At 42.6% G+C, this 22,600-nt stretch overlaps 2 protein-coding genes across 6 annotated transcripts in view; one reads left to right on the plus strand and one right to left on the minus strand.

Annotated features, from left to right (window-relative positions):
• Nucleotides 1-2,222, minus strand: part of sidt2 (SID1 transmembrane family, member 2) — a 14,265-nt gene extending 12,043 nt beyond the window's left edge. Inside the window, exons 1-2 of one of the 3 annotated variants that reach the window (XM_080459287.1) lie at nucleotides 1,373-2,213; nucleotides 1,168-1,289 (exon numbers count right to left, since the gene is read on the minus strand). In XM_080459287.1, coding sequence (XP_080315413.1) covers nucleotides 1,168-1,289; nucleotides 1,373-1,621 — 371 coding nt within the window. In that variant the 5' untranslated portion in view covers nucleotides 1,622-2,213. Of the gene's footprint in view, nucleotides 1-1,167; nucleotides 1,290-1,372 lie in introns of all 3 variants that reach the window. The other 2 variants (XM_080459288.1, XM_080459289.1) reach the window with 2 other exon arrangements.
• Nucleotides 2,223-5,376: 3,154 nt separating this feature from the next.
• The window catches only part of sik3 (SIK family kinase 3), a 37,844-nt gene continuing 20,620 nt past the window's right edge, over nucleotides 5,377-22,600 (plus strand). For all 3 annotated transcript variants that reach the window (XM_080460371.1, XM_080460370.1, XM_080460372.1), the window contains exons 1-3: nucleotides 5,377-5,674; nucleotides 19,730-19,846; nucleotides 22,302-22,365. In XM_080460371.1, the coding sequence (XP_080316497.1) occupies nucleotides 5,384-5,674; nucleotides 19,730-19,846; nucleotides 22,302-22,365 (472 nt within the window). In that variant the 5' untranslated portion in view covers nucleotides 5,377-5,383. The remainder of the gene's footprint in view (nucleotides 5,675-19,729; nucleotides 19,847-22,301; nucleotides 22,366-22,600) is intronic.

The following is a 22,600-nucleotide window of genomic DNA, read 5'->3' on the forward strand; positions in this document are numbered from 1 at the left end:
TTACAGACACATTTCTACACGTCCTCTACAGAGAAGGTGAAGTGGAAGAAGATGGGAATGCGGTGAATTATTTAGCAGGCGAAAAACAAACAGTCTCTTGGTGGGAAAAATCCAACGGGTCAAACTTCGAGTGACGTGAAACCCGGAGGACGTATAATTTAAAGACGGCGTGAGATAGAAACCTTCAGAAAACAGAAGTGACTTCAGTTTGGAGAGTACAAGAGGGTTGATTTACAGTAACAAGTGGAGAACCTGAGGGATGGAAGTTAAAGTCCAATGTGCGTTAGTGATATGCCAAGACACGCTGAGCCACGGGACTGCACACGGTTCTGCTGTTGCACAACCACAGCGTTCCTCCATGCATGTATGGGGAATGTGGGATACGCAGATTTCATCACAGACGGGCTGTTGGCCAACAGCTAATAAACAGCCAACGTGCTGACTTGTCATTAAATGCACCTGATTACGTCGAGTCAAAAAAGATGAGTAACTTCTGATTGTTGGGAGTACAGTCCATGATATCTGACAGTTGCAATTCATGAGCTTTCCAACAGCGACTGCGTAACTATTTACAAAGTGTCTTATGACCTGACATCTCCAGTGTTCACCAGCTGAGAGAAGGCAGACCGATGCGTTCTCAGAAGAACCCCGGATCATGTCTTTGTGTACAATCTTTATGAGTGCAGTGAGACATGACAGAATCCATAAAGGCCCAGCAAAACAAACGGAGGTGGAGAAACTCTTGATGACAGTGCGATGAGGTGGTTTGCTTTACTGACACTGTACGACTCGATATGATGACTATCAAAACAATGTCATAAAATCCACCTTGATGCGTGTGTACGACCAGTTTGCTCCACTTTCCACGGAGGAGTATGCGGATCAAATTCCAACTGAATTACAGCGTGTAAATGTGACACACCAGAAAACACCCATCACTGTGTGCCTCACAGTGTCCTCAACATCAATCATATATGAACAACATGGAGAGCAAAACGCTCGTGGTTAGTAGTAGTGAAGACTTCTCAGGGTGATGCCGACCATCTCACATAACGAGGTAGAAAGACTGAAGTTGGACCGAATGTCCAAATTTTGCATTTTGATGGAGTCTCTTTTAAAAACGTACGAGTGTTTCAGGTTAGTGGAAGTGAAAATGGGGCTACTCACAGGCCTCTGAGAATTAAAGGGACTTGGAAAGAGAGCACTGCTTGCTGCTGTCGCACCACAAACAGGATAGGGCTCTTCAGAAGCTGTGACAACACGTCCACAGTCACCCTGACCCCCTCAGTCTGGAAGAGAAAGAGATCAGCATGCTTCGATGAGACATTATGTCATTTGGTAGAGCTGTGGGATGACGAGTCGCCTCACTCACCTTATTTCTAGAGATCGTGTGATTGAAAGCGTAGATGGTTTGGTTTTCACTCGTGACCGTGTCATTGTAGGTGACATCGAACTCCGCGTCTTTCTGGACCACGTTGGTCGTGTCCCCCACGACCCCCCTGCAGACCAATAACTGGGTCACGCAGAACCAGAGCAGGGCGGCCAGTCCCGGTCGGATCCAACCAGGGAAACATCCAGGCGTGTTTTTATGTCGCGACTTCCAGCAGCTCCTCAACACCATTTTGGCTGACACCGTCTTCCTCAATCGGCAAACGACACCCAAAAGGTCTCACAGCCCGCAAGGCAAAATACTTAAAACAAACTCCACCCCATTCAGTGACAATTACATCGGTATTACTGGGGTGGGTACTTCCACAGGACGCCAGCTGCTAACTGGGAGGCGAGCGACACAGCGAGACGTTTTACTTCCGCGATAGATCTGTCATTTGTCCTGTCGGGGATCCGCAAAACATTAGCCGTGCGTCCAAAAAAACAAACGAGACGGCGGTGGACCGCGGCTCAGCCTGAACCGCTGAAGTCCGACAGGCTGTTGACCAGCCGTGCTAGTAGCATTAGCATCGCCGTCTCGTACGGAGGCGAAGCAGCTCCATGTTTTCAGCTGCAGATTCTCACTTCCAGCTCCGCGGACGGTGACAACAAATAACAACAGGTGGCTTGTTTTTTAAATTCCGTGCCACTTGAGGTGTCGACGTGGCCTGTGTTCGCGGCGCCGCTGCATTGTGAGAGAGCGCTTCCGTCCAGAGGAGAGACTGTTTACAGACCCGAGCCGCGAGCCGGAGCGCCCCCTCCACGCGTGGGCAATAAACAAACCCACGTACGACGTCATGACGTCACGTCAAAGCGCTACACCGCTGTGATTTTATGAAGGAAGCATCTTTTAAACTTATCCCAAAAATAATCTATCCAGCTAAACGTTGTACAAAAGACAGATTTGAGAAACACGTTGGTGTAAAACGTAGTTTTGTAGTGAATGCCGTGAAATAATTGTTCATTTAATTTGGCATTGCCCGGCTGTAAAACTGTTCTTGCAGAAATTGTGTGAATCCATTCAAATTAATACAGAAAATCATTTTTGGGGGTGAGAATTTGTTGTTTGGACTATTTGATGACTGTATGCTAAAAGGAAATTATACTTACCTGATATATCTTTTATTTCGGATGTCAAAATATATCATTACTCAGGGAAAAAAAGTCCTGTTTTATTGCTTTTCACAATAAGGTGACACATTATATTTTCTCAGTTAAACACTCTGACAAACTAAAAGTGATTAAAAGAACAGAAATCTGGACTTTTTGCACTTGTAGTGTTGCTGTTATTGTTCACTGAATGTAATTTCTACTGTTGTCTCTTCCACAATGTATTATTATTATTATTATTATTATTATTATTATTATTATTATTATTATTATTATTATTATTATTATTATTATTATTATTAAGGGGGAAAAAATAAGTCTGCAAACTGTAGCTTACCAGTCCCCCGGTGGCTCCCTGGAACTTTACATAACCACTTGGGTCTTGTTTTGAGTTTGTTGCAAGACAAACAATCAAAAACAATGAATATAACACTTGAATCCAATAAAGACAACTGAGGGCAACAAAGTCTCCTTTCTGATACATTTCAGAAAAGGACAGTTTCACTTAATGTGGACGGACATCAACTTTACTTAAGTCCTTTTTTTTTTTTTTTTAATTGATCAAAGCAACGCAAACTAAAGTTTTGACTTGCCTAGAATAATATCAAAGTTTCTGAGTGCATATTATGTTCATTTTGAAAGTTTGATATTTGATTGACTGGGTGCAAACATATCTTTCTTGATTGAAAAGGTTGGAGACCCCTGGGCTCGTGTATTTGTTGGCCAAAATATTTCCATTTGGAACCCAAATTATCTGTAATTTTTCAGTTATTTTTGCATTGTGTACCTGGTTTGCTCAAGTTTAAGAAGATTGAAGCACACTGAACTGTTGTCCCTCAAGAAGGTAGAGAGTTCCAGTGTCCACGTCACAGCCAACCTCACCTAAACTTCAAACATCTCCCACCAAGTATAGAAAGCCCAGCAGAGACTGAACTTCCTCAGGCACCCCAAATAAGTTCACCTTCCTCATCCCCTGGTCAGACACAAAGAGCCGCCTGACCCTCAGTTGTTCTGCGGTTTATCAACTGTACAGTGGAGAACATGAACGACCTGCAGCAAATGATAAACAGGCTTCTACAGATAGATAGAAACTTTATTGTCTGTTATTTAGTATGAAAACAGAAATTTGTCTTTGACACGGCTTATCCCGATTTGAAAAAGAAAACCACACACTTACAAACACATTCACACACAACAGATATAAACAGTGCAGCCTGTTTTGTGCTGTTTAAAACAGTTATTGCAGAGGGGATGAAGGATTTCTTGTAAAAGGCCAGTGGGGTTCTGTATCGTCTGCCTGATGGTAGCAGCATGAAGGAGTGGTGCAGGGGGTTTGAGGGGTCCTCAGTGATGACGGTGGCTTTCCTCCCCACCGAGCGCCTGTACAGTTCAGTCAGAGGTAGTTGGGGTATTCTTTTTATTTTACTGAACGGATTTATTATGCGGGAGGGTTTTGTTTTGGTTGTAGAAGTGATGAAATTGAAATAGACATCTGCATCGACCAATATAAAATAGAAGGCCAGATTAATGGACCCACTCTGGACAGCATCTGTTTCTCGTATCACGTCTTGTGGAGTAACTGCATTCAACTTTTCACCTGAAGTCTAGAACGTAGAAAAGCTACCCCAAAGCCTTCAAACTTTCACGATCTATTGAAAATTCAACAAATTACATGAAAAAAAAACAACTATGTCGTTATCGCAGACATATTGATGAACATCTTCTATCCCAAGTCGGGCTGTCAGTGAAGCGACCTGCTTTGTGCTTCCATTTCTTACATGCAGGAACTCTTTTTGTCCACGAGGTGGTGCTGGCTACATCCTGGTTTCTGATTCAGAGCAGAACTGATTTCCTTTCAATTACATCATTTTTGGTTCAGTCTTAAATGAATTATTAGTTAATTAAACCAGTGAATGTTTTAAGTATTTAGTGATGACTCTGAAAATCTTTGTTTTTGAATATTTCTTTTCGGAAAACCAACTGTGAGTTTGATTTATAGCGTCAGAATACAGTAGTTGTTGTTTTTTTTTCATTTTTAAATGCATACTACACATTACTAAATTTAAAAAGACTATTATCGTACTCTCAATTTGTGCGTGTGCATGCCTGTTAGCATACACGTGCACGCGCATCTTTTTTAACTACAGTACAATTCCCCTTCTGTGCAAATATAGAATCTGCAAATTACATTACCATGTCAATATAAGCGATTTTACTGCCTTTCAGTGGAAAATGTTCATGAAGAGATCTTGTCCAAGACCTTTTCTCCCCCTCAGAAGGTCAGGGCCGTTTCACAGCGCACTAGTGACATTTACCTGCAGCGGCTCGAAATTATTTAAACACAAAATTAAACAAACCTGGCCTTTTATTCAATAGAACTATTTCGTCTGGCGCTTTATGCAAATTACATGTAGGTGTTTCTGAGCTTTCAGGAGAAGCTGTGACCATAATTTAGAGACAGATGTTAGTTCAGGTAATTCCCGTGCTGTAACGGAGAAATATTGGCGCGGAAATCACAATTTGTCATGTAATATTAAAGCTGTCTGTGTGTGTGTGTGTGTGTGTGTGTGTGTGTGTGTGTGTGTGGTGAGCATACATAGCGCCGCGCTTCGCGAGGAATCACTGAATCATGGGAACCCGAGTGATAATGCGCACTTCTCCGTCACCATGGCAACCACAATACGTTACAGTGGATGAAGTCATTTGTTACGCCGGTCGTCGCCATGGTTACAACCTAGAGAGGGCGCTGCGGAGGAGCGTTTCACGTAAAATGACGCAGGGCGGGGGCGTGCCCGCGATGCGCGCTGCGCAAGGCTGCTTGTTGTTCCCGCAGAGAGGCGAGAAGATGGCGGCCGTGTCAAGCGGAGGTGCTGCTGGGTCCGCTGCGGCCGGGATTACGCACTCTGCCCGACCGACCCACGCAGGCATGGGCTCCCAGAACCGAACCCAGCCGTCCTCCGGGATCAGCCACACCGGCCGTACAGGCACGGCCCCCGGGTGCATCACCAATCCTGGCCACACTTCGGCCACCAGGCCCCCCCCAGCCCGAGTGGGCCACTACGAAATTGAGCGGACCATCGGCAAGGGGAATTTCGCGGTTGTTAAACTAGCCACGCACATCATTACTAAAGCGAAGGTAAGACGAGTGAAGCCCGGGCGCTGGAGGTGGACAACTACAAGTTGTCATTGTTGTATTTTCTGCTTTTTCGGCCATGTAGTCGGGATGACGCCGGGGCCTTCAAGGCTCCGGAGACACAGCGGCCAGCCCGCTTTAGTGACACCGCTGCTCGGCGTAGCGGGCTCCGCTAGGCACGGGACATCACCTTTAGCTTCGGAACAACGCACATTCAACACGCGATAAAGCCTTCCTTTACCTTTGTGTGTGTGTGTGTGTGGCAGTAGTGGTGATAGAGAAGTAGAGCCGGGCCCGGGGTGAACGTGTGGCACAGCGCAGAGGACGGGGAGAAGGGTATCGACGAAGATGAAAAAGAGGAGACAACGATCCAGTACGAGCTAGCTTAGCTCACCAGCTAATTAGCTGTTTTGGGAAGAAGAGTCGAGTTATTGTCGAGAGCGATGGGAAGGTTATGGGGCTGAGCACTTTCTGGATAACTTGGTGACAAACTTCCAGACTGGATGGGCTTTGTTTGGCCAATGCGTCGATGGCTTCCTTTTTTTCTCTCTCTTTTTTTTTTTTTTTTTTTTAATTCACCCTTAAAAAGTTCTTATTGAAACCCAGTCAAAGTTTAAGCACGACTGCCAAACAAACCACTCATAACTTATGTCGCTTGATGAACGTTTCTTACATTTTTCTCATTGTGTGATTGTCAGGCCTGCACTCCAGGTTTGCTTAGTAGTCTTTCGTGGCACATTTGTCAGTTTATTTATTTTATTTTTTTTAATGAGTCCTCCCTGACAAGAAAACTCTTGACATGGCAAAAAAAAAATGAGAGGTTTCAAAACTTCGATTGTAGGTAGCTGCATTTTGCGTGGAGTGGGCGCCAGTGTTGCTGTATGACTGGAGAGGCACGCTGACATACAGATGCTGTTATAAACTGATGCTCTTCACACTAAAACACAATCATTGTTGGTGAGAGGATCCCTGACTTGGAAGGTTGGTCAGACAGGATGTTACTAGCCCCCAGCAATCTGAGAGTAAGTCTGTGCCATTTAGACGAATATGTAATGCTCTAATATACTGTGTTGACATTTTCATTTGTGCTGGAACATCTATTGGCTTGAAAGTGGAACATTCAAACATATCTATATAGCTAAAGCTTTCCGATTTCTACTGATAATGTATATTATGGTCTGTTTTAGAGCTTTAACTCGCTATGCACATCCTTTGTGACTGATGCCTCATTAAGCACGCCAGAACAATAACTTACTTTGACTGACAGCTACTATAGTATAGCAGGATGTATATATTTAACCTAAAATCCCAAGGGCTTGGACAAATCAAGCCACATGGCCAAGAGAAGTTACATTTTGTTTAATGAGGCCAAAATAACCTTTGCTCAGTGGTATAGTAACGAGGATGTGGATGTCATGATGACGGTAGACCTCGAAATATTAGAAGTTATGGATAGCCTGTTGAGACGATTTGATGAAGAGGTATTCATTGTGTGCATGCTCGTCTCTTTCCTGGCTGCAAGTCTGTCTGGGACGCAGGCAGAGGACAGAGTGACATGGACCGACAGAATGAAAGAGGGCCCTTGTTTGTCGTCTGTCGATGGCGGGCACAGACGGACCGAGTCAGCTCATGATTTTCATCAACAAGCGCGGGGGGCTTTTGCCATCCCCAGTCGCTCATGAATATCAGAAGAATGGTAGCGTGTGCTCTTACGTGCCTGTGGATATCATGAATATGGATGTGATGATCAGTCATCAGATGAAATGTGCTCTGGAGCCTTGTTTTTACAGCCTTGGTTTCATAACGATCCGATGTGAAATGCTGACTCGTCCAAAATAGCCCAACAACTCTGTCTGTTGTTAGATGGAGCTGCATGATATCCTGCAGTGCAGTCACACAGAGGAGGACCGGGTATATCTGTATTTGGTCCTCGTCTATGCCCTCGCTTGTTGTTTTGTAAGCCCTGAAAGATTCAACAAATTATCTGTTTGGAGTTCATTTCAGCCATGGGTTCTGCCAGCCATTGTAAAACTATTCTTAGAACTGAATCCCACCCCATAATTTCAGCAGTTTACAGAAATTTAACAAAACAATTCAATATTTTTGTGGTATTGCAATTTAAAACTTATGTGATGTACCCAAAGATTTCCCAAAAAATGACCTAAAGTTTTAACCATAGCAGGTATTACATGTCATTAATCGAGGCAACTGTTTTTCCTCCTGACTGGCAGTTTTTTTTTTTCCCACAGTTGAAAAATAATCACACAAAAAAAATGTCTGACATCCTGGAGGGACTGAATGACAAAAGCACTCGCACAATACAGATTTGATCGTCAATGACAGATCGCCAATGTGCTACACTGAGATGGTGTAAAACTGAAAGTTCACGTCCAGACATGGACGTGTTCCCGAAGTGGAAGTCAGACAGAAGCTGCGACACTCGCTGACACAATATGGTTGAGAGGTAAAACATTGCACCATACTCAGCCTACTTCCAAGCTTTTTCTCCGCACATAGATGTTCCTGGAAGTGCTGGACTCTTGGTTCACTTTGATTATATCCTGAAGGCAGCAGCAGCCTCTAGATGACGTACAGGACAATGTGGTTATTCTTATGTACTAAAGATCAGTTCTCTCCTCCGATTCAATCCAATTTAGCCTGTAGTGGCCTTTACTATGTTTTATCATGTATATATAAAAAAGAAAATCCAAACCAAAATTAATGTTCTGATTTCCCACTAAATTCCATTGTGAAATCTGTACAAATTAATTGTGTAATAAAGAAAGGACACAAAAATAAGAAAGAAGTTGCTGGCCATCCTTACTACTACAAGTCTTAATGCATTTTTTTACCTTTTTTCTTTTGCATCAGAATGCCACACTTCTCCTCACTTGAAGAGAAGAAGATGAGTTTCTATTTATGATCTTTTTTTACAAGGCAAACGTGAGTCAAAGCCCTAAAACATCCAGTTGCTATTATGTAGTTGTTCTGTGGGACGACTTGTGGCCTTTCTGGGTCTTGAAGCACAGCCCATCATGGGGTAAATGCGCCTGCTTCAGCAATCCTGCTTTGGTTACCGTGATGTACTGTAGCTTCTGATCTGCACAATGTGATTTGCCGAAGTGTTTACTTATTTGGTCTCCGAATACTTAGATAAAAGTGTTTTGTGTGGAAGGATTTATGGAAAAAAACTAAACATTGAGTTGACGTTGCCGAAATGCACAAAACATCTGTAAAAGATTACCTAGTTAAGTGTGACATTTTGTAAATCCTGCATATCAAGTAATGATGGAGAATATGGAAGTGGAGACCATGCCCTGGACTGATCCAGCCGCTTCAACAGGTGGCAGATTTGCACATCATATGTGTTTCTTTCAAAGCTCATCATCTGTTTAGATTTTTTTGTATGCACTGGTAATGAATGAAATGTATTTGTATTTTACAGCTCTGCAAAGTTTTTTTTTTTTTTTTTTAATCACTCCATATTATCCGTTGTTGTATAATAGAACAGGTTTGAAATTGACAACTATGAAACTGATCAAGGAGACAGATTAACTTCCAGAAATGCTCTATGAATGTGCAACTGGCATTTTACTTCACTCGATCATCAATCGCACTTGGCACATGTGCAAATTTTGCTGTTTTATCTGCTTTTTAAGTGTTGTCTTATTATGGATGGTCAATTTGATTCCATCTGCAGAAATGTACTTGTTGTTACTGTGTAGTTTCTCCTATTTATAAGGAATCAGCTGGACTGCAGCTGTACGTTTGTGTACATGGATTGTTGTGTGCAGTGTCCTTAAGAGGCCGTGGCCAGTGTCCTTGTGTGACCTCACTCAATATCAAAACAAGACGGACATTTCCGGAGCTATGTTTTTTCAGAAAGCCATTCTGGTCATGAAAGGGCTCTTTCACTTAAAAAAAAAAAAAAAAAATTGTCATCATCATCATGCAAAGCATCGCTTGTTGTCTCGGGGCAAACGTGTGTTGCCAAGGCTGTTGAGCTCGCTCCTCGCTCACTTATTTCCATGGTTTCCGGAGTGGTGATGGTGTTTACCAGCGTCCAGCCACCACTTAAGTGTCAAGCTCATTGTTGCTTGTGAATTGTTTCTTGACAGGTGGGTTTAGTTTTCCCGCCTCAGAGTCTCAGACGTCCGTGAGCCTTGGCCTGTGTTTGTCGATGAAATGATCGCTGAGCACGATTTCCAGTGAACCGGTGCTGTGATGGCGATGGCATGTCCTGGCTCGTCTTTCAGTGGGGTAGCAGTCCTTTAACCTTGACTTTTAAATTATTTTTTTTGTCCTCCTCTTCCTGAGTTCCCCGCTTTTCTCCCTTGTGTTTTTGGTAAGAAAGGGACAAGCGGGAGGAAAGGGGCAGGCAGGATGGCCAGCCTTAGGTAACAGGCCTAATTTACTGTGTAACAATTCCACTCACTCCCGCAGACATTCGCACAAACACACAGCTCTCCAGCATGCAGCATCCCCTTTCTGTTGCTCACACGCACACACACAGTTGCAAAATGTGATTTCATTTGGGTGAGTAATATGACAAAGCCTCGGTTTCTGCTTGACTTATCTTCCTGCCCTCTAGTCGTCTTCTGCTGCGTCTCAGTCCTTTGAGTCTGGCTTTAAAAGCGGAACAACACAGACCAGACTTTGTGTTTCCCTCCGTTACGTGACATGATGGAGTGCTTTGTAGGCTCCCTCAATATGATGGCATTGTGTTCCACATGCATCATATCGGCACCCCGTGTCTCAGCCTCCAGCTGATAGGATGAGATGAGAGATCTTTTAATAGTCTCACCGATGGGAAATTTGCAGTTTTACCTCAGCAAAAGGCAAAGGAGAGATGGTTGAAGATAAGGAACGATAGAAATGGAAGAGTAATGATGAGAAAGTCGCAAATTTCAAGTGTAATGGTCTAAGTGAGCAAACGTGTGGCAGTGTGCATGTCTTAAGCTCCACTGTTGTTTATTCCTGCTCTTTTGATGAAGCAGTCTGTTGCCGAAGCAGCTCTTCGGCTCTGTCGCGGTGCCCTGCAGGCAGTGAGAGTCGTCGTCCTGCATAAATGCCAGCTCCTTCTCTCACCCGCCAACTCTGCTGCCCGCATGGACCAACAAAGGATGCAGGCAGTTGTGTGCACGTGTGTATCCTATAACAATCTGTCTATGTACATTACACCACAGTCTGTAACCGCTAACATTCACAGCTCAGTGCTGTCATCATGCACTCTGTTGCTCGTCGATGCTAATGGTCCAAGCTGATAAAACGGAACTCACTTGAAATCATGCCGGTTTCCATGGTTTCCATAACAAGGACGATAGTGTCGAGTCCCAACTGCAGAAGGAGCTGAGTCGCCATTAGATGAGCTCATCGTCGGTCATAAAGATTGTATGGAGTGGTCAGTATGAACGTGAATATTTATCAGTGGTTTTGATTAATTTGTAGAATGGAAACGTTGCTCTGTATGGACTTGATAGCATCCACATCCTGTGAATCTCCCATCCAACCACTTCCCACCGGTTCTCCTAAGGAACAATATCGGGACGCCGATGAAGCAACTTGAGTCTCGAGATCTCATCGCCATGATTAAGAAACCAGTTTTTGAGATAAATTGAGCTTTGTGACACAGCATGGTGTCCTGGGTAGATATTAGAGGAATGGATACGCTGTTGGACTGTGGCATCTTTATAATCTTGAAAAGGATTGTAGTCCCATTGTTCTGTTTCTTTGCATATTTGCGAGTTTTTCTTGGTAACTAACTGTTTTTGAAAAGCTCTATACAATTCCATTTTGATTAATTCCGAATTTCTTCCCATCTAGTCATTTTAAATTTGTCACTGAATGCATGATTATGATTGTGTAATGTGACTGTGCTGAAAATTGATGCGCCGCATGTGTATTATTTGTAGAATTAGCAAAAAGGATGACAACACATGATACTTCTCCTTTACACTTCTTCGAATGCACTTCTTACTTCAAGTCAGTGAATGTGATTGATGGTTTCAACATCAAATAGAAAAGTAGTAATTGCAAATGAGGCACCAAACTTGGTAAAACTATTGCTCGTGACAATTTCAAACATAGCCAAATGCACCTAGTAATTTAAATTAGAGGTACATTTTTTGCAAGTAACTCAAATGTCTTGATGATATCTGTACAATTTGGAAGCGTTTATAAGCTGTTAGTTGTGAAATAAGTCTAATCTACAGTAGTTGGCAGTAGCAACCTGAATGGTAAATATGAGACAGGAGGTATTTATAATGGGAGTCAAGAGTTTAGTCAACGTAGAGTTTCCTCTTCTTCATCTTTTATTGTCAACTGGACGTAGCTTCAGCAACAACACATCGTCAGTAGGGTAAAACTAACCTGATCCCAGCTCACCTTCCCCATTAGTGGGTGAACAATCCGACGCTTGGCTCTTTCTGTCATTGTGAAGCAGAATTCACCAACATCGACGGATTAAAAAGAAAACTGAACGTAGCTTCAGTTTGTTTTTGTTCTGAGTGCAGATAATGTTGTGGCCAGGGAATTTAGGTTAAAGAATGTCTGCATATCCTTATTTGTGAAATTAATTTGTCCTGGGAGTTTTTGTATTATTAACACTTTCATGGGGATGTGGAGCCCTCAGGGTAATGGTGTGTAAGTTAGGAGTGTAAGAAATTTTTATTTCCTGCTTCCGGCCCACAATGGGCATTGAGTTTTATTTTTTAATTCACCGCTGTCACAAATTGAATGCATTACTCTGCTTTATTAGGTTGTGGTTATCATAACAGCTCAAAGGCATCTGGCTCTTGTGATGTTTGTGTTCACCCAAAGTAGTCATCAAACACCTGATGAGGCCTGCCTGTGCCTCCAGATTTACCCAACACCAGTGGATGCGCCGCTATGTAAGAAGAACAAGAAAGAAAAAACCCCTGCAAAACTAGCAGATGAAAGTGTGATGTCCAATTTTTCCACACTTCATCCCAGTCCTGTACTTTCAGCTCAGCACACTGGGCTGACTCATTTCCACACGTTAACTCATACAAGTGCACAACACACAAGTGGAGCGCCACTGAAAGGCTTTGTGCTGACTCACTGTGCCTCTGCCATCGCTGTGCGCCCCACAAAGTACACTCAGAAAGTGCTGCAGTTTGTCCTGACCCCGTGCGACCTTATCATGCATGCAACAGTGTGATGATTTTGTGGCTTTATACAATTTTATCCGCATTCCAAGTTAAAAGCTGAGAAAACTATGTGCAGCCATTGGGCATGTGTGTGTACTTGTTGCTGATGTGGGTTAAGCCTCGGCATTACACCCTCTAGGTGTTGTAATCTGTGTCTCCTGTCCATGAAGGTTAACCTCATACATTATATCATCACTGTGTGTGTGTGCGTGTGTGTGTGCGTGCGTGTGTGCGTGTGTGCGTGCGTGCGTGTGTGTGTGTGTGTGTGTGTGTGTGTGTGTGTGTGTGTGTGACCAAGCAATATACACTTTTCCCAGCTTCCAACTGTAGATGTTACACAACATATCCAGGGGTTGTATTAACCAAATATTTTCCCTTCACTGACGGCTTTCCTTTTATACTGAACCTTTTGAAATTTGTTTGACATTGTGATGTACAGAAATGTGCTTTGCTACGTGTGCAGAGGTAACACTTGTTGCTTACCTTCAAACTCATTTTAAGCCAGTGAAGACAATCAGTTGTCAGATTTGCTTCAAGGTGTTTCTGAGAGTTCCTAAAGAATGGTGAAACACTCAACATCGTAATCTGCTTAAGATGCTTTATAAATCCTCCATCTACCATACTTGTTTTGACACAAGTTAGAATTGTATGGAGCGGAGTGGTTGAGTAGTCGACAATAAAAAATGGAAGCAGACAAATTGGTCAACTGTTCTCCGAGTTGTCATCTCGTAACAAAGGGAAGCGTCTTTCATTCATCCACTCTCTACTCTTTATTGTTGTTGGCTTAAACATTCAAACTTTGGGGCCATTTTATACTGAATGTAGGATTGAAAACATTAATAATGTGTAAACATCTGCATTTTGTCACATGGATGAAAAAGACAGATTCCCTGCAGTTGATTAACTTGTATTCTCTCTAGAAAAGCTTGGGATAGGTTACCTTTTATATAATTTTTGTGAGATTGTAGACTTGAACATGGTGTCATTGTACATTTTGAAGAAGCGTTTTAGATTTTGAAGTGGAGTGGTCGCCCTGTGTCTGCCTTAAGAGTCACAAGACTCACTCAAATGGTAAGGTGAAATGAAGCGTGTTCTCTTGTATTAATAAGGGTGTCAGAATCTTTTCTGTAACACATACCCCATGAGAAGAAGTCTGAGACCATGTCTAGATGCTAATATGAATAAATAAGAATAAACTTTACATAACGTGACCTCATGTAGCCGCACCGTGTTAAACACATTAAGCACTTTTCTTTAATTACTATTATGCTGCTGCTCGTGTTTCTGTGTCTGATTTACAAAAATAAAGGTACTCAGGTTATATGGCTTGAAATAACTTTAATGAATATGGGTCCTGTTATCACGGTCGATCTCTGTGAGACCTTTTTTGTTTGCACTTTGTATCTGCTACACATTTGATGAAGCTGTAGGAGGTGCAGGAGTCCGTCCCAGGAGACACATTAAGCAAAAGGCAACATACAACCCAAACTGTCACAGGGCTAACGCAGAAACACAGTCACCCCAACACACTCATTCATGCCTTTGGCCAACATTGAGTTGGCTGTTAACCGAATGTGCATATCTTTGGATTTTGGGAGGAAACCAGAGGGAAACCCACAGACATATAAACTCCTCACAGATGGGCCTTGGCTGGGAATTAAACCAGGAACAACACCACCTGCTATATAATTCCTTGCAAAATCTTAACGAAATTCAAATCTGCACAGTCAACATGAATATTTTATCGGACTATTATGTCATCCATTCAATTGATTTCAGGTGATCTGTGCTGTAATGATACCTTTTTTTCATTGCTCATCACCTTTTGTTATTTATGGAGATTGCTGCTTTCTATCATGCTGCCTTCAAGAATGTTTGGTTCAGAAGTGTGGTTTTGCTTGACACAAAGAAGAGCTTTAGTTTTTCTTTTGCATGCATGTCAGTAATGAAGATTTCTTATTGTGTACGAATTGCTTATGGGTGCTGTGGTATCTCAGAGCTACTTCTCAAAACACGTTGTCTGACCACATTGGGAATCTGTGTTTTATAGCCACTGATCGGTTGTGCTGCGAGGCAGCATGAAAACAATGTGATGCACAGCTGATTAACAAGTGGAAATGTACAGGGCAGGGTGGTTGAGAATGTTGCTTTGAAATGTCGCTTATAATGTCAGTAAGAACGAGGGGGGGAGGAGTTTGGAAGCTATTTGATCACAAGGCCATAAGTGTAGCTGAGTGAAAATCTTAGCAGATAGAATTCAGTAAAATGACCCAAGGTTTATAGTTTGTTGTACTCTGATAAATGTGAAAAAGTCGCATCATGTTTTGCAAACCATTTCTCACTAATGACGGGTCTGGCATAGGGGTGACGTATGATGAGACTGTGTAATGTTTTCCCCCAAATATGACAGTGCTAGAAATGCTGGTATCTTGTTGTTTCAATGACCACAATGAACTTTCCAGGTCATTGAATGTCAACAAACATTGACTTTGAGGGCAGGCGTGATGTTCCATAAACATCTTATTACACAATGCATCCTGGACCATCAGTTTGTTGTGGTGTGTCTATCTCAGATTGCTGCTCATGTGGTGCCCATGAATACAAATGCTGCTGTGTCATCACCTCGAGAATAATGTTGCATTCATGCAAAACCGGGAAGTGGGAAAGTTCTGGGGGGGGGGTTCCCCCTTCATGAAAGTGGAAATTTCTTTGAGTTCCAACTTTCAAGATGCAAAATACTGCACTGTTTGTGCATCTACATGGCCGTCCTTCCATCTCCATGCAGGGTACAATGTGGACAGGCTAACAGTCCATCAAAGGGCAAACAGAGGGACCGTCCTAGATTTGAACCCATGACCTTCTTGCAATGAGGCAACAGTTCTAAACATTTGCAACCCGCTATAAATGGCCAGCAGGACCTATTCTCCATATGCTCTATCTTACGATATCCCGGCCAAAATCAAAATCGCCAGACTTCATTCGACCAGCATCTTGTAAAGAGCAAGAGCGTCAGGGACCATTTGGCTGCTAATTTTATTCTCTTTTCAGGGATCACCACAGGAAGTCATTGTAACTTGTGTCGAGCTAGATGGCTTCCTGATGCCGCTGAGATTTGAACTTGACGTCACCACCTGGGTGGGACAACCCTTTGAAAATAAATAATTTTGACTTGAAAAGCATACCTTTGTCCATATGTTGATTTACATGCATAATGACAGTGTTTGGCATTCACTTGTTGATTTGCTGCATCTACTTGTTGGTATTTTTTTCCCCCCTTGTTTTCATGCCAATGCTCCGACCTTGAAAATATGAATTTAATAACTGATCATGTATAATCATGTATAATCCTCACAGGCTCCCTGTAATCCCCTAAAAAAAAAAGCTATGGTGTACTTTGTCTATTTTTTTCCAGTTTGTCCTAAAGACTTTTTTTTTCATCAGACACAGTATTATTGCTATTGGATAATGTGAATTGATTGAAGATGGGCAGAGACGTGACTTTACTGAAAACGTGAATAGTTGCATATCAAACCTTAAGAATCTAATTGAGTTGGATTATCTTCAGCAGTATTAATATATCTGAAGCTTATAGTTATTACGTTAGTTATTAGATGCGTAGCAAATGTGGCTGGTACAAAACACTTGATGTGGCATTAAAAGGTTGTACCTCACCTTTCTAGTTTTACCTCCCATTTCTTAATGTTTGCTTTTAGACTGACGTATGCATACACATTTGGCTGTGAGAAATTATGAATTAAACAAAGAACCCAAAGACAAAACATCAGAGCAGGAACATTAGCTTCTCAAAACAATGTAACTTGTAAGATTTATTGAGCTGGTTTTAGTTAAACTTGTGGCTCAGCCCTCTGCAGCAGGTCTAATGTTTATGAGGGCCACTCATGATAAGTATTTCTACTAAACCTCTGATTTTGGGGCAGTTTTTGTTGCCTTTAGCCTGGTCATGATGTGTGTGTCGTTTGTAGTACAGTAAATGGTCCAAACGCCTCTGCCGGGCACCAGCTGCTCTGACATGGTGCAGTGTTGAGGTCACCGTCTTGTGATCGGAGCGGCTATGTGACACTTCATCTCATTGCAGCCGGCCTTTCGGGAGTGTGTGTCTGTGTGCGCGAGTGTGAACCCAGATCTTTCGATGGAAAATTCCAGAGTCATGGAAGATAGTTAAAAGTAGATTCAACACCCTGAGATCACTGAAGTGCACACAGTCCAGTCACTACATGATAATTGTACCTCTTTTGATCTTAAGCTGGACACCCAGGTCCAACTACTTTAAATCTCCCCTCTGTTTACGTCAAGTTTTAAAAATTTTCTCAGGCAAATTATCCAGTCTGTGCAATCTGAGAAAGACAGCAGTTGAATAATCATTCACATAAAACTCTTACATATTTGCAAGTCCACAGTGTTCTCCTGACTGTCCCAGCTGGTCCTCTGTGTCTATGTTGTCATTTAGCCATTGAAGAGCCTTCCACCGAAAGGTCTTAGAAGGCAGGCTTCTGTTTATTGTATTCCTAGCTCTTCTTTTCGGCAAGGTCATGCTGCTCTCCAAGTGAGCACATTGTGCGTGTGAAGATGTCGACATCCGTCTGAGTGTGGGAGTGTTGGTGTGATCCAGATGTCCTGTTGGTACCCTCCAGAAGATGCATAGGGGTGCGATTACGTCAACAAAACCGGACGAGTGCCAGCTCCGAAAATAGATTACAACAGCTTAAAATACCTCGTAGACACACATTCCACACAGATGCCCATATGCACTGTGAAACATAAATGATGTGGAAGGAGATGAGTTTATTATACCTGCATTTTTATGTTTTTTGACATTTCAGCATCATTAAAATCACTGCTTTGTGCTCTCACCTCACAGATAGATGCATGTTCTTCTAGTTTGTGCACAGGTTTTTCCACGTACCCCAGGTAACTGGTCATGCTTAAGCAGGCGGTAGATGGGAATGCGAGTGTCTGCCTTCACCAACAGTATTCTGTCCTGTGCTCCTCACCAAAAAAGCTTTTACTGAAAAATTCCACCACATACATATTTTGTCCAGTCCCAACAGTGAGTGGCTCGTCTGCAGTAATTTGCTCCAAGCCCTCCAGAGAGAGGGGTCTGCTTGTTAAAGAGTGCGGACAAAGTTATTGTGTTTTCCTGACAGCGTGATTTTGGCAGACACTGTGACTCTTGTTGCTCCCACCTGTAACCTTTGTTGCTGAAACAACTCAACGCCTAAGCTTTGTACACCGTTGGAGTCAGTTGAATGTTTTTTTCCAGTGAGCCATCAGTCGATTCTTAGCCAGAAGTGGAGCTCCGTGCGCATCTTGGCAAGACATTCCGTCTCATTGACTTCCCTCAATACTTCAGTGGCTGGGTGACAGTGTTGTGATCTCTGCCTGGAGCCGAAAACTCTGAAATTATATAATTCCCAATGAGCAGTTGCAAATCATCAGTCGATACATTTGCTGCCATGCTCAGTAATGCATTTTATTTTTGATATGCTCTCGGTATAAAAGAGAATACAGAGATTAGTTAAGTTGAGGTTTACTTCCATAGCATAGTACTCAATTTATATTTACAATTAAAGGTGTTTACCGTTTGACTTCATTGATATCAGTACAGGTTAATGAACCGCTGGTCATTTATGTGTTGTTGATATTTATTTTCAATGTCTCGGTAACGAAACGTTATGTGAGTTTCAGAGCATTTTACCAATGCCTTGATAATAATACCTGTTACCAAGATATTTTTGTTTGAGAAACAGAATTGTGTCTTAAATTGTTCTTGCAGTTTTCCTCTCAGATTAAGAACTCATCACAGGCACAGTTTCAACAAACCTTGTGCAGAAAATCATCGAGGTAACCGTACCTGCATGTAATGGAGACGTAAAGTCTCCCAGTGTACATGTTTTCCACAATTTGTACAATACTCTTGAAGGGAAACCACACAGTGAGCTGGATTATTGCCACTGTGCTCTCTCAGGAGCCCTATGCTCGCTCTTCCTCACTTCCCCTTCCCATTTGGAACAGGAAGTCGGGGCTTCAGGCGACCTCACCTTCTCTGTGTCTATTCCAAGGAAAGGGAGAGCTCAGGATGCTTCTCCGAAAATTCTGGCGTGTGTGTCAATGCCGCATGCTTTTCATTTTCTCAGCCCTCGCTTATCTATTTTTGGCAGAAGCTGCATTTTGGGGCATCCCCATTAGCTTTGCTTGATTAAGTCATTAAAGTCATCTACCCATTGCTAAGTGGCAGAGCAAAGCCCCTGTCACACGCCATTACGGTCCACACTGCTGGAGCTATTGTCAGGGGCTCAGCAGTTACATAAGCGCTGTGCTTACAGTCGAAGGTCACAGTGTAGGTCAGGTTACCCAAACAAGCTAGAAATTCAGAGAAAACATTGTTTGACGACACACGGGTTGAACAATCATCACCCAAAGAAGCGCCACCATCTCTGAGAGCCAGGCGCTTGTTTTTATTTTTATTTATTTTTGATATTTTTTTTTTTTTTCTTCTCGTAATAATGGATTAACTCTCCCAGGTCATGGTAAATTGAGTCTGTCTGACTCACAGCCTCCCCTTAGCGCCTGAGCTGGTTATTTTCTCGGCATGTTACTCTTCTGTGATAATTGTCTCATCACAGCAGTGTTGCGAGGGCACTGGGACCGTGCCCCAGATCTGTTGCCTGTAATTTAAGTGTCAGCTGAATATTGTTAATCTGAATGTTTGTGTGTATTTTTAGAAGCCAGAGCTGGTAAGCATATTGTCTGCTTTATTTTGTGCCTTCGCTGCCCTCTGTCTCCACTCGTTTCTGTCTTCTACACGTTCTCTCCTTCGTAATCTCATTATCTCCTTTTACCGTCCTCATTCTTGTCTGTCTGTCCTCAGGTGGCCATAAAAATAGTGGATAAGACCCAACTGGATGATGAGAACCTGAAGAAGATCTTCAGAGAGGTGCAAATCATGAAGCTTCTCAAGCACCCCCACATCATCCGCCTTTATCAGGTATATGCTCACCCACCGAGCGGAGGGCTCTCTCTCCCCTCACATCTTTCACCCGAGAAGCACAAACAGGAAGCAAATGTGTCAAAAAACAGGCCCGATCATTGTCAAACAGAAGTACTGCACTTTGTAGAGGGGAAACTGATCACTTCCTTGGTGTCATCTTGGTGCATGCGACTCGCAACGTGTTGGCTGACAAGGAGATGCTGAGATTGATTTAAATTTTGATTTAAGAAGCTATTCATTCAGGGAGGCACGCCTCCAAATGCACACGAATCTCCAATCATAGAGTAGCTTATAGATCTTCATGATGTGATGCAAGGGTCAGGCTGCACAATTTGACAACATTTAGCAAGTTTTTGGAAGAATTCTGATTTTATATTTGTCTGACTATTTGACAGCCACAGTGAAACGGACACATGAGAACTGGAGCAGTGAGGGCAGCATACTTACTTTAATATTTACAAGAGATTGTTCAAACTGTTTTATACCTCAGAAAAACAAAATCTTAGTCTTCCACTTGATGACAATAATACTGATAATATTGCTAATCCAGAGTCCTTGAAATTATCCGAGCTCAAAACCTGAGCGTCTGACTGGAGTGCACTTAAGGCTGTTTTATGCTTGACGCGTCCACGAGCTCCGCACGGCTCCATGTGACCGAATTACGCAATTTCAGCGGCCACGCCCCTCCTTGCGGCCCTGTTCATGTGGCACGTCACCGCTCCGTGCGCCTCCAAAGTTCTCGGACTAGGCAGACGGAGACGTACGGTCAAAAAGGCGGAGGTGAAGAGGAGGAGGACAGTAGACTTGGTTTTAAAGACACTAGAAAGCATAAAGCCGTCCACATCGACACTGAAAACACAAGATTTCACTCATAGATGCCAATTTGCTTCAGTGTCAGACTTCAACAGAGGGGAAATTAAAGTCGGAGCGATATTTGCCTGTAACAGATCAAACTGAGGGATTTACTGTCCAGAATTTTTGTATGACTGTGCTTTCCACATGCAGCCAGTCTAGTGGTAGTGACCCTCATCTGTTAAGTTATTAGGTCCTGGTTTGATCCCACTGGGAGTATTTTTTATTATTTTTTCTTCTCCCAAGAATTCATTCAAATATGTTATTTTATTTGATCGGCTATTTCCCAGTCGACGATCAACCTTTTCAGCACCTGAGCACACGGGATCGGCACCTCGGATTTAATTTATCTGTGTTGTTGCTGACATGCTGGAAACGATCCCAGACCAAAACAAAAGAAGCAGTGGCTTCATGAGGCTGTTCAGGCAAATGTATTGGAGCTGATGTCTCATTTGTAAAGCAAACACAGAATATGGGTTATTTTTTACTTTCTTTTATTTACATTTTAGTTTCTTTGTCACCGTTTTTGACAAATAAAAACACGTCACTTGTTCAGTAATATTACCTGCATTTAAAAAAACAGCGTTGAATCGCAAATTCAATGAAGTCCTGTATTTTATTCAGCCCTCTCCAGCAGAGCTTTTCTAAGCACATTGTCTGTCCTGTAGAGTTCAAGTCTCTGGAGTCAGAAAGAATCATTCCAAGTCATTTTGAGCTGAAATTGCAGCGCGAGTGACGGCCAGCGTCCAACAAGTTGTTGTATCCTGCTCCACTCCGCTCTCCACTCACAGGATCACCTGCTGCTATCTAGAAAAGTCTACTTTTACCATAATTCAGTACTGCTGGGGACCTGTGTTTGCGATGCACTGCCCCCTGCAGTTTGGGAGCAGGAGCCGCTTGTAGTATAAATGGCAGGCACGTTCTCTCATGCTGTTTCCGCACGTCACGGCCGTGGGTCAAGCGTAAAACAGCCTTTAGTGTTGGCGAATCATTCTTGTAGCCTGTTACCTGTAAAGAATGAATATTTGATCCTAAATCCAAACAATAATTTCTTGGGCATATTATTGTTAACCACACAAATAAACTGCACATCATCTAATGTACAGTGGCTGCACTGTCACTGTATTCATTACACATCACACGGCTCTTCCACTCCAATGTTTTCCAAAACACCGCGTCTTCTTACGTCACATCCAATGTAAACAGTTGACCACAATTGTTTACCAGTTGGTGTCTTTGTAACTCCCATTTGTTATAGAAAATGACCATAAAGAATGCTTCTTTGTGGAGGTTGTAGCATCAGGCTTGTGCCGAGTGTGTCGTGTGAAGCAGCCAGCAGTGGTTTAAACATCCTCTCCTCACTTGATGTTGTGCAACTTGATGCTGAAGTTCTCACGCATACATAGACTCAACACTGCGCTCAACTACATGGCAGTTGTTGTTTTTTTTTTTTTGGTCTATTTAAATCTTCCTTGTTTGTATGCCAAACAATGCTTACTCATGCTGTTGTGTAACGGGTGAACCGCCCATCACTTGATGTTGGCCTGTCAGAGGGTCTGCAGGTCCTGTTTTTCTTTTTATCATTTGTTTATGTCTTCAGGTGATGGAGACGGAGAGGATGATCTATCTGGTAACAGAGTATGCTAGCGGTGGAGAGATATTCGGTAAGGAACTCTTCTGCACTGGATGCAGGTTATGTTTGTCATTTCTTGTCCTTCTGCTTTTTACTCTTTTCTGTTTCCACATAAGAAAAAAAAAAAGTAAACTTAGTTTAAAATCTGCCCTGAATTTCTCTATAATTGAACTTTTCCACATTTTGTCACATTTCAGCCACAAATATAAATGGATTTTATGTGATAGATGTGCCATTATTGTGAAATAGAAGAAAACTGATACATG

This window comes from Lipophrys pholis, assembly GCF_963383615.2.
Source record: "Lipophrys pholis genome assembly, chromosome: 3".
Taxonomy (NCBI): domain Eukaryota; kingdom Metazoa; phylum Chordata; class Actinopteri; order Blenniiformes; family Blenniidae; genus Lipophrys; species Lipophrys pholis.